The 16,840-nt window shown below is 35.4% G+C and overlaps 1 protein-coding gene across 1 annotated transcript; it reads left to right on the top strand.

The window, feature by feature from the left end:
* Nucleotides 1-1,187: 1,187 nt before the first annotated feature.
* Nucleotides 1,188-4,837, top strand: LOC110443817. Its single transcript, XM_021488239.1, has 2 exons — nt 1,188-1,295; nt 3,189-4,837. Exon 2 carries the CDS (start codon nt 3,485-3,487, stop codon nt 4,379-4,381), a length of 897 nt encoding a protein of 298 aa, XP_021343914.1. The 5' UTR covers nt 1,188-1,295; nt 3,189-3,484; the 3' UTR covers nt 4,382-4,837.
* The last annotated feature ends 12,003 nt before the right edge of the window (nt 4,838-16,840 follow it).

The raw sequence follows: 16,840 nt of genomic DNA, 5'->3' as shown, positions 1-16,840 counted from the left end.
TGATATACATCATATATAACTGTGTATAGTTAGCCAACTTATGATGTATACGTATGCCTAATTAAACAGCTTGTAATATTCTTGAAACTTATGCCCATTCCCTTTGCTTAAATGTGGCAATAAAATATGTTTTTATTAAAAGTGGGTCAAATATCAATAGAGAACTTTCAATGAAGGGCAATCAAGCGGAACTAACCACCTTACCCTGCCTCATGAAACTTTAAACACTTGGTCATCTAACATTGGAATAAAGGACAAAGACGTTATAGAAGTCTTCAAAATATTGAACAAAACAGACATTGATATCCCGTGGAAAAGACAAATGTAACAGTTTAAGTCGGGTGGCATAGTGGATACCGCACTTGCCTTTCACCAAGGCGGCCGGGGTTCAATTCCCCGATCGGACGTGAAAAGGTATGAGCCCACCTGCCTGACCACTTGGGTTTTCTCCGGGTACTCCGGTTTCCTCCCACATTAAGACCTCTTCGCGCTAACATCCGTGCCAACAAGAGATTAACATAAGTTGAAATAACTTGTTTCTTGTTTCATAATTGTTGTAAAAAAATAAAGTTTGTATTATCAGTGTGAGTGAGATTTTGGTAGTATATGACATTATGAATGAACGATTTTGATACCTTGCTGTACAAACATTGGAAATCTACAACCCTCCGTACAGCTTCTCATATTTTTATTTTTGTAAAAATCCTTTGACTAGGCTTTGGTTAGCATGTCCATTTTTTATAACTGTAAATCTTAATAGTACAGTATATAAATCTTCATGCAACCGGAACATTGTTGATAAAAGAAAATGAGAACCGTACGAGTATGTGTTATATTTATCAGCGTCTTATGCTACTCAGTGGTCTTTTTGTTATGTCCGATAGGGAGTATCTAATGCCAACCTGTGTCCACCTTAGTGGTATCCAATAGCAACAGTGTCGTTAAAGGTACTGGCATGTTGATATATGTTTTACAGTTACTCAGATACTCATCGTTTAATATTTGTATAGCATTAAGGCAGCTAGCTGTGACGGAAATTTTTATTGAATTCACTGAGCATGCAACGACATGACTTATACTGTTATCACTAGACGAATGGAAGTCAGCAAAGCGAAACTGTTGTAGATACATAATGGACCGACCCCTGTGCTGTCAGCTCAGATTAACTTTTTCCATACCGTCGTCGTGTAAATACATCTTAATTTCCCTGTGATGTGTATGATGTTTTGTTTGGAATATTAAAATTGCAGAAAAGACTTCTTAACCTTAAGATGAATTGGACTTCGCGTACAAAAGTAAGTATTGTTTTTCTTGTTATAGAATTAGTTGATTTAAAATGGATACTCGTCTGTTTTAATGTTGAAGATTGTATGTAACACATTACGTTCAACAAATTCCGGGATGTGAGGTGGCGCATCTTTGATATATGATTCAATGGAACTTTATTGCATAAAGGAGACCGGGGTAAGTGCGGCCAGCCCTGATAAGTTTGGTCTTGAGCAAATATTAACAACTTTGAGGATCTAGTTCAGTTGATTCACATCAAAAATGACGAGGAAAACTTAGGTATTAAATTACTACAAGAGAGAAATTTGAGGGCCAATTTATGTCGGTCTTGGGAATCAGTATATGATTAAGTGATAAGTGGATAAAGCGTTGGTCACGAAGGGTCACAGAGTTGAAAACCTTTCAATGAAATCTCTGAAACTACTTATAAGAAGCACCTCCTCTGTTCAGCAACATTTTATAAAACAATCCTTAGATGATGATTATCAAACCATGTACTGAAAAAAGAGACTGACCCCGGGATGTCAGGGTTAGGAGTCCTATTAAAAGTTATCACTAAGTGGAAAGTCTTCAAACGTTTTCTCCTCTAAAAGGTACCGCTATATCCATATTACGTTTAATAAAACAATCATGACATGATGACAAATTCAAACGTCAACTCCTTACATTCTTAGTACAATTAGACCAACGTCTTAACGTGGTCCGTAGAGGAAGAGGATAAGAATATAAACTCAAGAAGTGGCTGATCCCTAAAAGTGGTCTGTGTCATACATATGCTACATATGCATCCTTAAACTAAACATATCATCAGACAAATACCTTAACCTAGGGCCCAGGACACCAAATGAGCCGTGCAAAACAGAAAACAAAGCCGTTTTGTGGAAAACAAATGCCACAAGCAGCAACCTATTCGACAATGGTATCACACACCAAGTCGAACTTTACACATCTCTCTTGAAAAGCTATGTTACACAGACCTGTCCTATTGTTCGTACCCTGGAATATGCTTTTCATCAACGATTCTCGACACCTTTCCATAGACCACGATCGACTTTCAAGGTTAAAAGAGTCAAATTGATTATGATATTGAAATAAGCACCAAACACCAGGTAAGCGTTCATGGTCCAATGGGTCGTTTGTTGAAGAATATCCCAGTGACGGGACTCATCGTCCCAAGGACAGCTATGGTTATATTATGGAAGGTGCTATTTTTTTGTGATTGGGTCAAGCCTCATTCAGTTCAATTTGTTTAACCATTTATTTTCCACTTTTACCTCAATTGTGCCGATTGTACTTATTGGATTCCAATACACTTGTACTTGCTGATTTCCTATAAACTGGTACTTGTTGGATTCCAATAAAAATTCATATAAATACTGTGACGTGTGTAGATATGTTGGGTTTTGTTCAGATGCGCATTTAAGATGGTCATCGTGACCTCTGACTGTGACATATTTATGTGTGCTATAACATGTCTTCATTAATACAATTTTTAATGAAAGTAGATGAAAGGGATGTTACACAGTTACTTTTTAGTGTAATTGCGGAAATATAGACGTCATGTACTGATCTTCTCTGATCTGAGGGAAATTAGAGCTTTTCAAAACGTAGCACTAATCAATATGCAAGAGGTTTATTCAGAAATAGGTCATCTCTTTTTTAATCGGACATCCAACATGACTGTTAATTTCAATGAAGGACCTAAAAAAGGGCATCATGTGTACAAGTAGTCATGAATATTTCTTTTTCACAGTTAAAGATACACATGGTTTTTTATCTTAAGAACAGAAAGCTTCAATAATTTGGATGATACACCATGCTGCTCCCATATTCAGAACCTAACTTCTCCGGTGGTATCTTACCCATATATTGCTGATCATAAAATTATCTTTTTATTTCAGTGCTACTTTCGAGTGGTTTTGGCAATGGTAGCTATGGCTACATCGATGATGCTGGTTTACAGCATAATGGATGAGGAGTTGGACGATACGTGGGACAATATACATGTATCCGAGACACAGGAATGTCTTCATAAATTGGTTCTCACCTCAGGAAAAGATGCAAAAGAGACTTCCATTGCAAAATCCATACTAACAGAGAGAAGTGACATACAGGATTTGAACAGGATTTGAAATATATTGTGTACGATTGTAGTAGCAGTGTTGTGTGGTCTTTCTGTGGTGGGTGGTCAGACAGAATGTCGGGAATCCTCTCAACATTCACAATATCCCTTCTGACGAAACGACGTTTCCTGATTAATATTAACAGCCCATGTCCTCTTCATGACTATCTCATCCCAGCACATTTTGAATGGCGATATAATTCGTCAATACTTACAAACAGAACAAGTTCATATCAAGACCTTACTCTTGACCGCTCTGCTAAGATCAGAAGTTATCTCTCAGGAATCAGCAACATCAACAAATATTTCAAGCGTGACGTTAACTTTGTTCGGGTGAACTGGGACTTTACAGAGGAATTCAGAAAAAGGCCACACATTGGATGTGAAATTCCGTGGATTACGAAATTGCAGTATGCTGACATGTACAAACAGCTTTATAATTTCCTCTTTAAGCCATCGCCTTTCCTTGTTCGAGCATTAAATGATTTTGACCGAACTCAACGAACACGACATAAGATAGCGTGTGCCCATGTACGTTTTGGTGGTAATATAAATATGCCATTTGACTACAAACGAGTTAAACTACCGTTAGGCATGTTGTGGAATTATTTTGACAATTTAGACAAAGAAGAATATGACTTCTTTGTTGCTTCCGATACCAACGGTGTGAAGCATTTGGCTAAGCAACGCTATCCTGGAAACATGATAGATACCCCAGGACAAATAACACACATTGACCAGCCCTCTCTTAATAATCAACGCGAGGGGTTCATGAAACAGCTGCTAGACTTCTACACATTGGTAAGATGTGATATACTCATTATTACATCAAGCGGTTTTGGAATGCTGGCCGCGTATATCAGGGAGGTAGACACCGGATTGTATTGTTGGATTGGAAGAGACATTAGACCATGTTCCAGGTACACGATCCATAACACGTTTCCAGGTGAAATGTTGGCACCTGGTTCTTAGGGTAACGAGAATTTCTCCAACCAAGGAGATTTAATTAATAACTACAGGTTACATAAAGTATATACGGGGTTTACTCCATTTGGACACCAGGTAAACTTTGTGGTACACAGAGTGCACACATTTTTTGTGTATTTATTTTGTAATGTATTGTCAAAAAAAAAACAGTACCATACAAATGAGTTACTGAACAAATCTGTGCATTCAGTGTCAGAGCTTTTAGTAGACCCTTGACAGCAAGTAATTTCAGAAGTTTATTACCACTTTGTTTTAATCAGACCTACAAGATCGTAAGTCTACCTGCAGGTCACATTCTGGCAATCAGGGATCCATTTACCACTACTTATACTATATATATATATCAAACAGTTTGTGTCCAACTTGACTACGGTTTTTATAAATTAATTCTGAAAAGAACACTATATATACCTTGCGGGATTTTAATGAACAAAGTGAATAAAGATGAAAACTATCCATGAACAGATCTAGAGTTCTGAGTGGATTTGCTAACCAGTGCGTGCTCTTTAGATTGAGTAGTAAGTGACGCTACCTTATTATGCAACGTATGTATTATATATTGTAGGAAGACTTAAAGAAAAATTATCGCAGCATACAGAATACACATATTCAGAGTGTCATGAGGTTTTTAGTTGCTCAATCATCCGTGGATCCGTATACGACTTTAGATGTTTTTAGGATGTAGAACCCCATTAACTTCATTAAATTAAAACTAAAAATCCTTTACTTAAAAACAAAAATTAAACCCCCTCAATAATAGGCTATAGATAGGTAATAATTTGTACAAAATTGAATTCAAAGTTATATATATAGTATATAAACGAATGCGATCGTTATCAAAACAAATATATCACAAACGTTTGAGATCATTATCAAAACAAATATAAAACAAACATATAGTTCCATTTACGCTGCAGCCCATTATATGAACATTACTAGCAGAAATGTATTTCATTTGAGTATGAAAACATAAAATCTCTTGACGTAACACCTAGCGGGCTTCATGCAATATGGATGTTACCGATTTGCGTTCATACCGGTATGAACATTAAAAAAACGCCGTTCAATCGCTATATGAGATCATTATCAAAAAATACTATACAAATATAGATTATAATATAGACCTTCAACTCGAGAACAAAGATCGTCCGAAGTCAATGTAAAGTAGGCCGAGATTTCCAGAGGAAGGCATCCCAAGCACGAAACATTAAAAATAATTGACTATCCGAAACAAAGAGATGTTGCAATAAATATGGTGAAGTTTTAGGAAAATCTTGACAATAACTATTTGACTTTCATTTACTGTCGAACCCTGGAAACTAGAAAGTCCTAAGTATATATATATATACCTGAAATATATAAATATGTAATACATAAAACCAACCAAAGTCCTTGTAATAGTCACAAGAAAATGCAGCAAATCTGCTGGACACCAACTCTTTTTATAAAAATCACTAAGTGACAGATACAAACTGGTTGTCCAAACCCAAGAGGGGGCGTATCCTACATACTTTAATTTATTCTTCGAGTATGTTTGTTAATATCGTTCAGCATGTATTTTGTTAAATATTTCTACATAAAAAATGCGGAAATTTGTTACTACGTTAAAGTGACAGTTATTCTCCAGTGGTAAATTCCTAATATTGCGCTCTTGGAAATTTATTAGATCCGGATAACGTGAGTAAGCTATCATTTTTTGAAGATAGTAAGCAGCCTCAGTCTCCCAGAATGCTTTCATAAATGGGGAAGCACCGTCCGGAAGTGAACAAAGAGTTTACAGATGAAACCCCTGCGGCTAACGCGCATCATGGAATACGTTTGAACGGAACGGTGTTGCATACCCTCATAAATGTTAAAAAGATGCATTTCAAACCTAAAATATATTTGAGCATAGACGTTTGATCAATATGATAATATAACATGCGTTAAAGAATAAAACATACGTTTGGCTTCTCATGTTATTCCCTGCAGTCACACATTTGAGTGCATAGCATATATCACTCAGAGAACGATGGTTTAAATTAAAAGTCCCGCATTTGATTTTAGCCAAAATACAATTATTTACATCGAGTACGTTGCCATTGACTATCAATAGCAGTCGGCGTGATCCCAACCACGATTCGAATCCTATTAAAGATAACCTGACTGTATGCTTAACTGCAAATTGTTATAAAAGACTCAATTTTTACCTCATGCAATTCTCCAATAGGATATCGATCACATGTCAACGCACGACTGATTTTATAAGGAACCTAAATAATGTCAACGTTATCGCCGACAACAGCAGACATAGAGAGACACCATCTTATAGTACCCTTTATTAACCCTAGTTTGCTACCTTTTTTGCAATATCTCATTTTCCTTATATTTGTAGCAATTCTTTAATATTGCATAAGTATCGCTAAATCCCCTTAACAAAATATCGCTAAACAAATGATTGCAATATGACAATGCTTTACCGTACATTTCGTGTTAACGTCGCTAATTGAGGTTGTTGTATCGGGTTGTACTCCCTGTTTGTATATATGTAGATAAGTCTTCGTGTCATATAATTTCCCGTGGCCTGACTGTAAAAGATTCCGTTATATGAGTTAACGCTAATAATGAAAAATGTCTTTTCAATGATAAACCGCATGATTAAAGGCGTTCGCGGGGAAAACAAGTATTTAATCTATATATATAATATATCTCAGGAATAGCCATTTTTTCATGAAAAAAATGTATTAGCCCCGTCTTTCATCAAAATGTTTAAAAAACACTTTTAAGAAAAAGTAATGAGCTCAAGGAAATCGAATGGATCTTTAAGTCTGACTTCACCAAAATAGAATAAGTGCTGCGTACACCTATATGAGTCAATGCTCGATTTCATTTGAATATTGGAATACTTCATCCATCCCTGATGACCTGATTTATTTCTGAATATGGTCTATCGTTTGGCTGTTCCAGTAGGTATGCAATTTAGAACACCCTATAGCTTGACGATTTACTTGTTGGTTTCACTGTCCTTACTATAATTAAAAATAGTTTGCCGATTTCAATATATATTGGCTATGAAGCTCTTTTCAAATAAATACAGTACAGAAATTTCATATTTCATTATTTTAATAAAAATATATATATATTAATACTATTATTGAAATAGCTGCGAAGTAAAATATTCCCGAATATGTCATGTGTCGCAATATTTGCAAAGGGTCTGAATCGTTTTTAAACAAAGAGAAGATGTGGTCATGACGTAATAGCGAGCGCAGCGAGAGCTCTCTGTATCGTATAGTAACACAAAACGAAACTACAATACTATGCGATCTTTTTCTTTGCATTGTGCAGAACGGACTTTAAGATTTGCGACGCTCTAATTGGTTATTAATACAGAAGAAGCTAAACAATCGCCGTTTTAAACATATCTGTGGGAACAAAACAAAATCTTTCAATTCGTATCTTATTCACGTGAACTTTGCAAACGTATTCGTTATGGTTTGAAGTGTTTGTTCTTTAAAACGGGTTTAGAAATTTAAATTATCGACTTTTTTGACGAATCGGGTTTCGCAATAAAAATATTTGCGGTTTGAAAATCGCGGGCTTCAAAATTTGCCACATTCTGATTGGATGAAAAAGACCGGAACAGAAAACTGTGTCACAACATGACTCCCCGTCCCCCTCTCCACCCTGGTGCGATTTTCTTCAAGTCAGTCGGTTAAATCATAGGGGTTCGTTACAAATGTTTGAAATACACATATGTTATACTCATATGAGTCACAGCACACATAATGCTGTAACCCATATATCAGCATAGCATATGGTGTATTTCAGACATTTGTAATGAACTGATCCCCTGTGGTTCAAGGTGGGAAGTCGACGGGGGTTCAAGATTCATTTATATATAATAAGGCGGCAGGCCAATTGCTTGAATCACTGGTTGACATCGAGTTAAGCCAATGGCTTGTGTATGATGTATGATCCTTGTCAATAAACTTCTGCTGGACACGGCTTCCTTCCGGTTGCGCACGCAGGTTGATTTTCACTAATTGTAATTAACTATTAACAAATATATATGTACATTTATATACAGTTTCGTTGTGATCATATAAATTCCCCTTGGTATAATAGCGGTTCTGAGACTTATTTATGTAACTTTTAGATTAGAGTCATTTATTCTGTATCTACAATACAGTTATTAAAAAGTACACACATATCAGAAGCGATTTAGAAACTATTAATGGCATTGACTGCCCGCGAACTGTATAAAAACGAAGGCTCGAATTTCCGTTGATGATTTTTCCAATGCTTGTTTAATATGACTTTAAAACAGTTAACGCTTGGAGCCGATGTCACATGTTCGGTTAGCGAATTCCATGGTTGAATAACTCTATTACTGAAATAATTGGCAGTTTGATGCTTTCTACAGCATTTTTAACAGCTTTTTAGAATGTCCCCTTGTCGCTCTGTAGTCACACATTTTGAACAGCTTGTCCTATGTCGTTCAGAATTTTAAAAACTTCATATCTGCCTTTTCTCTTCGGTATTCTAGTGTTGGTGATATGATCTGTCCTTAAGTGATGGTACACGTTTAGTAGCTCGACGCTGAATATTTTCTGAATCAGTTTTGTCTCTTCTATTTAATTAAAAACAACGAAACTTAAAAAAGATGACAAACATCAAGCTTTCCATTAAGTCTCCTTTACCTGTACAATGTCTTTTACAATTAACGTTATTATTTCTAAAATCTGTTCTACCCTTTTCAAGTTAAAGTGTAGAACAAATTATAAGTGCAATTAACGCCTTCATTCAATACAGTAACTGTATTTAATGAAGGCGTTAATTGCACTTATTTTTTGTAAACAAATGATATATGGTAATAAATGATGAATGCATACTTGCCAACCTTTTGAATTTTTTAATGGGGGAGAAGCTGGGTGCTCCAAATAAAATGTAACAAAACATAAATAATTAAAAAATATGTGTATATGCCCCCTAGGTAAAAAAAAAACAACACACACACACTTTAGAGGGTCAATCGTCTTTTTAGTTGTTCTTTCTGATGAAATCATTAGGTATCAGAATAGATAAGCAAGTGTACTGGCTGTAAATGGTCAATTCTAGCACGGACTTAGATAGCAATCTAATTCCGTGGTCTGACCTATGATCCAAAGGTGTTATGGGGATGTAGCTCACAAGATCTGTAAAAAAATAAGCTACATGTAGATATGATTCATCATTTCACCAAGGAATTAGACTAGACCTAGGTCCATGACTTTGACTAATTTTTATATGTTTCACTTTTCGAAACGTGTGAAATAATCAGTTCTTAAATATGAAAATGAAAAATTGATTAACTGATTACATGTAACGTTTTAGTCAATTTTCAACCACGTGTATAATCCATTCAGATACGTGGTCACAAATACTAACCATTGACCATTGATATACCTTGTCACAAACTCTACCTATAGATCATTGATACTATAAACCACTGAGATACCTGATCGCAATCACTAATTATAGTTCACTGAGTTACATGTACCTGGTCACGAACAGTAACAGATGCACTACCTATGGACAACTAAGAAACCTGATCACAAACAAATATAGTTCACTGAGATGCCTTGACACAAAAACTTACTATAGACTACTGAGATACCTGGTTACAAACATTCAGCATAGACCATTGAGATACCTGGTCACAAAAACACCTACATTAGACTATTGACGTGACACTTTCTCAGAGATCAAGTCTAGGCAAGATAAAAAAAAAATACCACGTTTGTGAGTTGTTTGAGTTGTTAGTTTGTAAACAACTTCATGACGAGCACTGCTTTAATATTTTATTTGCATTCTTAGCCTAACGCATCAAGATTTAATTTAAAAAACTATTTAAAACGTAGTATGGCAGGTTTTGACTGTATTGTATGGGAGGTAATTTAAAAGCCTTGCAGCAGTGAACACGTTAGATTTCTTTTCAGAAGCTGAAATCATTAATATCATCTTGAGCAAATCTAAAAGCTTTGAACTTTTTGATGTATTGGTTTTGTGCATCCATTAAAACCGCAACCTTCAAAATAGTATTCAAATGTTCACTTTGACAGAAATTCACTCGCTAAATAAAATATTACATTTTACTGTGCCACGCCACCGATCGTAAAAATTCGATTCATCATAACTCGGTATTTTTTTCAAATATCTAGCTAAAGTTTGGTACAAATGTGTATCATAGTCATATGAATAACACACAGGGGCTCGGTTTCGGGTTACTTTCGGTTAGTAATAAACATATACACGCCAGTAATTATAGCACCTTATAAAAATTGAGGGTACCGAGGTTGTTTTTATTTACCTCGGTACCCTCAATTTGCATAAGGTTTTAGAATTTGTATAAACACCGGATAAAAAATGTTGCTGTTATTTACTGGTTTGTTTAGGTTTATTAACCAAAAGTATCCTGAAACCGAGCCCCTGTGGAATGACATCTTCTGATGTCGCGTACTTTATAGGTTAATTTTGTGCTTCATGATCTCTAGAGTTCTACTCACACACGTGTGCCACGCCGACGATCGTAAAATTTATAAAACATCTAGCTGAAATTTGGAATATATACCAATAAAAGTCTTATTAATAACATGTCCTCTTATGTCGCTTACTTAAGTAAGTATTTTTCTAGATATTGTCTGTCGATGCTTTCTTAACTGTACAGGTTAGTACACACATGTGCCACGCCGCCGATCGTACAATTTAATTTATCATAACTCGGTCAATTTTTCAAATATAAAATTGAAATTTGGTATAGAGGTGTATTATAGTCATATTAACAACATATCCTACTTTATTCGGTATTTTTAAAGATTTTTTTTCTGGCGACGCTTGTTGTCACTTGAAGACGCTTGTTGTCGGTTGAAGGCGCTTTTAAGGAGGACCCAAACTTGGGAGTCTCATGTCAGCATCTCAGGATGTCACATTGTATGGCAATGCAAGTCTAAAATCAACCGTGTCATATTGTATGTACAGTAATAGCTTCTAACCAGGCTATTACTTCATTAACATCCATGTTAGAAGTTTTCCTACACTGTAAATATTTCTGAGAAATCTTATCTTAGAGATTGAGGATATACATATACTATAATTTTTAAATATTTCAGCATCAAAAAAAATAACATTACAAAGCAGCCTTAAGATTTTCGAAACGAAAATATAACAAAACATAACAAACCAGTCAACATTATAACATAACTTATTTCTTGCACCTTTGTCAATGTGGTATCATTTCACCATTTTGATAACTATAAATACTGGTATATGAGATATGTAAAATTGAAACATATTGTAGGAAGGTTCTTATTATGGAAATTTAAGGGTTTTCCCCTGTCAACTACAAGTAAATGTAGAGATTCAACTGGGGGGAACCGTGATAACTTGTCATGAATAACCTTATGTACAGATTTGAATTACATGTACCAGTATATGTGTGCAATCTTATTTCTGACAATTATATTGCAGAATCATAATTAATAATAATGAAAAAATAAGGATCTTTTTATTTTACTGGTATATATCTTGTCACCGGAAAAAAAACATAATAATTGTTTACACATTGCAAATTGTAGTTCTGAGCCTGGCATAAACTTGGTTAATACCGGTATATTAATTTCCAATGTGATAAGAATAGCAGAGGGAGAATGTAAATAATCTTGAAAGAAAAGGTCAGTTGTGCTATATAATTTTCTATAGTGAAGTGGTCATCACACTCGCCACTCTGTGGTGAAGGACTCAGGTTCAAATCCTGGTGGAAATAATAGTACATTACTTGGTACATTTCATATAAATATATATATTCTTTTTTTTAGTTATCAAAGTCTTGGTGTTGACCTCTTGTGAACACCTTTTGTCCGTCATAGTAACCACTTCAGTAAAAGTTTGAAGGAATATTATATATAATAACTATGAGTGTGGTAGATTATAACTGAAGTATGATATATTATAGCTGTAGGGCGGTTTATTATAGCTTTGAGTGCGGTATACTGAGCTCTGAGTGTGATATATTATAACTCTGAGTGTGGTATATTATAACTCTGAGTGTGGTATATTATAACTCTCAGTGTGGTATACTATAGCTCTGAGTGTGGTATATTATAACTCTGAGTGTGGTATACTATAGCTCTGAGTGTGGTATATTATAACTCTGAGTGTGATATATTATAACTCTGAGTGTGATATACTATAGCTCTGAGTGTGGTATATTATAACTCTGAGTGTGGTATACTATAACTCTGAGTGTGGTATACTATAGCTCTGAGTGTGGTATATTATAACTCTGAGTGTGTTATATTATAACTCTCAGTGTGGTATATCATAACTTTGAGTGTGGTATATTATAACTCTGAGTGTGGTATATTATAACTCTGAGTGTGGTAGCTTATAGATCTGAGTGTGGTAGATGGGCGGATATGTCGAGTGGTTAACACTTCGGCCTTCCACGCAGACGGCCGGGGTTCGATCCTCGAAGTCGTCGTCCGCATGGAATATCAGAGAAAGCTTTTTTCTCCTGCCCACACAACTCCAACAACCCAGGTGGAGTATAAAATGGTCTGGGGTGGATGTTGCGGTATCTGTGCTGTAGCATTCAAGTAAGGTGTCACTATAAAAGATGTCGTTGGAAGCACGGTTCCACTACAAAACAGAACACAAGACATATCCAGCACACACGCAGGCATACACACATAGGGAGATATTAGCCAGGTGGCATAGGGCTAGTAATTAGAGCCTGATAAGGCAGCTCCTGCGAATTCCTCAAAATTGAATTGATTAATGTATATGCTTATTGCATTAATTTTATATCTATGTACTGTAAAGCGCTTTAGAGTGGTGTATGTTAGCTAGATAGGGCGCTATATCAAATGCTGTATATTATTATTATTATTAAATTATTGCTGAAGGATGATATATTATAGCTGTAGAGTGGTTTATTATATCTCTGAGTGTGGTAGATTATAACTTTGAGTGTGGTTTATTATAGCTTTGAGTGTGGTATACTATAGCTCTAAGTGTGGTACATTATAACTCTGAGTGTGGTAGATTATAACTTTGAGTGTGGTTTATTATAGCTTTGAGTGTGGTATACTATAGCTCTAAGTGGTGTTTTATAGCTGCTGTAAACTTTAGGTGTATAATTTATCAATCTACTGTGCATGTTATATGTTCATGATAAAATGTTTATCAATATCATATTTTGAAAAAAAAAATGGAGGAAAGTTCCATGGACAAATGCAAGCCAAATTTATGAATTACATGTGGATCTAATCCGCAGGGGTTTGAGCCGAAAAGAAGTCAAATTGACTAAATTTTCAACAGTCTTCTTATTCAGGCACAGAGATGCTAGAATCAAATACTCTTCATAGATGAAACGATCCTCTAGGCCTGTTTCAAATTTATGAATATTTTGCTACCTCTGGATCATTCATTTCTCCTTGAGAAACGGTTAATATAATAACAAATGTAAGAAAATGAATTTCTATGCATTTCAATGGTTATTATTCTGTCAAGAATGTGGTTAGGATCCCATGGCCATAACAGGAAGAAAGTGCATCTGATATCTGCCGGACTATTACAGTAAAATGATCTTCATGGATACAAAGTAGGTGATAAAATGTTCCCTAAGGTCCACAGGAAAAGTTAAGGTAGGCCATGATCAGGTTATTCAAAGTATATGTAATCTTGTTTTTGGCCTTGCTGTAGTTTTTATGGGGAATAACACTTTTGAGTTTATTTTGTTTACTCTCAGTGGGAACAAATTCAAAGTTGGTTGGAATGACTATCATCTGACTGAATTTTAATGGTAAGAACCTGGCCCTTAAATAGGGCCTGAAGGGAAGGGTCAAAGAAGAGGGCAAATTGGCTGAAATTTCAACAATCTTCTTTTTCAGATCCAGATATGCTAGAATCAAACACTCTTCATCGATGGAAAAGTCTTAAGTCGCTATATCTGAAATTGCTATACCATTACCCCCGTGTCATTCATTCCTCCACATATTTTTTTTCTGAAAATTGTCAGCGATATATAACGTATGTCAGACAATTATGTACACGCAATCAATGATATATCAATATTATATGTTGGTCACTCCCAACATGAATTTCTCTCAAGGAATTCAAAACACCTTTTATTTTATTAATTGTATGAACTTCTTTTTATTTTTGTTTTATTTTTACATCTTTACAACAAATAACATGATTGCATTACAACCCAGGTCCACGTATCACTTGTATAACTTGGTGAGATCACTGTTGTTTATTTATCATTTCTGTGTTGTAATTACAATGGTCCTGTTTATATCTATTGCAGCATCTGGCTTCTGAAGATACTGGTACAGTGGTATCATGTTTTAGGTTCAAAAATGTTCACAATATAATGCTTTCTTACATTAAAATGTAAATGATTAAATTGTTTTATCATTTGGTTATTCCAAAGGAACGGATATTGCAGCTATTGCTTCTCCAATATTGGAGTATTGAGAAATTGAATGCTGGTTTAGAGTTACAAAATGGGAACCATAATTATATATAATTACTTAATATTGATTAAGAGTCATTTTTCATAACTACTTAATACTGATATAGAATCATCTTTGAGCTAATCTTATTGCGTTTGCATGTCACCTACAGACCAGGTAAAGCTTGTAAATGAAAGATGTTGTAACATCATCAGTTCTTTGTTGTTTGTCTTTGTGTTCTTACGATGCTCTTTGCAGGTTATGAACAGATTAATACACTGGTACTAACTATGCTTGCTCCTAGGATTCCGTCACTCCAGCATGATGACCTTATAACATTGAAATGGTTGAAATAAATGTCCTATACTGAAAAACACCTACTGGCAATCCATAGACAACTACCAAAGTTTCCCCCAGGTCTGTTACCACCCAGGAATACAATCATGATAGCCCCTTCAAGGGGTCATACATGGCCGAGATATACAACATAGTAATTAGCGAACTATGGTTTGAAGGTTGTTTCGAAAAAATAAATACAATCCCAACTTATCTTTCAAAGTAAACATTGACATTTTTTATCAGCCTGAGGCATTGGGCTTGGCAATTTTGGCAAACATGCAGATTTTTATGAACTGAAAAAAGGACATTGTTTTATTATTGTTTTTGGTCCCCGAAGGTTTCTCGAAGGAATATAGGTTTGCGCTTCGTCCGTCCGTCCGTCCGAGAAGTTTGTCAGGAACATATCTTCTATACTATTTCACCTGGAGTAACCAGATTTGGTGTACAAGGACATCACTGGATTGCGGTCTGAAGAGTGCAAGAAGGTCACTTTTACCTCACTGTGTCCTATATGATTTGCCATTTGACCTTAACTTTTGAAAAAGTTTGACTGGGGCATACCTTCTTTACTATTTTACCTGGAGTAACCAGATTTAGTGTATAAGGACATCTTTGGATGGCGGAGTGAGGAGTGCAAGAAAAATGTCACTTTGACCAAATAGTGTCCAATGCTTTGACCTTTGACCTTAACTTTTGAAAAAAAGTTGGTCTGGGGCATATCGTCTCTACTATTTCACCTGGAGTAAACAGATTTATGTCCAGTGATATATTTGAATGGAGGAGTGCAGAGTGCAAGATTTAGGTCACAGTGACGTATGACTTGACCTTTGAACTTTACTTTTGAAAATATTTGTACGGGGCATATCTTCTATGCTATTTCACCTGGAGTAACCAGATTTGGTAAGCAAGGACACTATCATCACAAAGGTTACTGAGCTATATGCGCTCGCTTATAGGCAGTGCCTATTTCATATTATACTTTGGTTGATGTTCCTTCGACATTTGAGGCTATTATTAGATCTAGGGCAAGGAAATATCTGCAACAGTATAGATAGTATAATTTTGTTAAATTTCCAGAGCGATCTGCTCTTTCATCAAGACACACAAAAATGGATGACAGGGGTCTATAACAAAATATAGAAGAAAGAAAATGATATACTATCTTCACCGTTGACCGAAGGATTTTGGCACAAAATCAAAGATGTGGTCAGGATAACAGGGAGTAAATATATATATAACAATATCTTGTGGATATCTTTTGTACCATTTATACATGTAAATATACATGTTTCTCTCACAATTTACGGAATTATCTGCAGTGCGTTTTCATGATTCTTCTGTAACCTCCTAGGGTATGATAGATGTTCACGTGACGTCATGGCAAATATTTTAACCCCACGGGAACAATAGGATATGACATCAAAATCAGCTTCGCAGGAGAGTTGGTATATAAATCAAGATAAAAAACAGATGATTAATACTTTAAAAGCTATTGTTTTCAACAATTGCGTTTCTTGGAATGATTTGAGAAAAATAAGCATCCCTTTCTTTGACAGCCTCTGACAATCTCCAATTCTCGAGGGGATTCGTTTGTATATTTTCTAGAGCCCCGGGTAAAGCAACTACA

This window comes from Mizuhopecten yessoensis, unplaced genomic scaffold (assembly GCF_002113885.1).
Source record: "Mizuhopecten yessoensis strain PY_sf001 unplaced genomic scaffold, ASM211388v2 scaffold716359, whole genome shotgun sequence".
In the NCBI taxonomy this organism is placed as follows: Eukaryota; Metazoa; Mollusca; class Bivalvia; order Pectinida; family Pectinidae; genus Mizuhopecten; species Mizuhopecten yessoensis.
The sequence above is the reverse complement of the archived record's forward strand: the minus strand, read 5'-3'. Positions and strand labels throughout refer to the sequence as shown.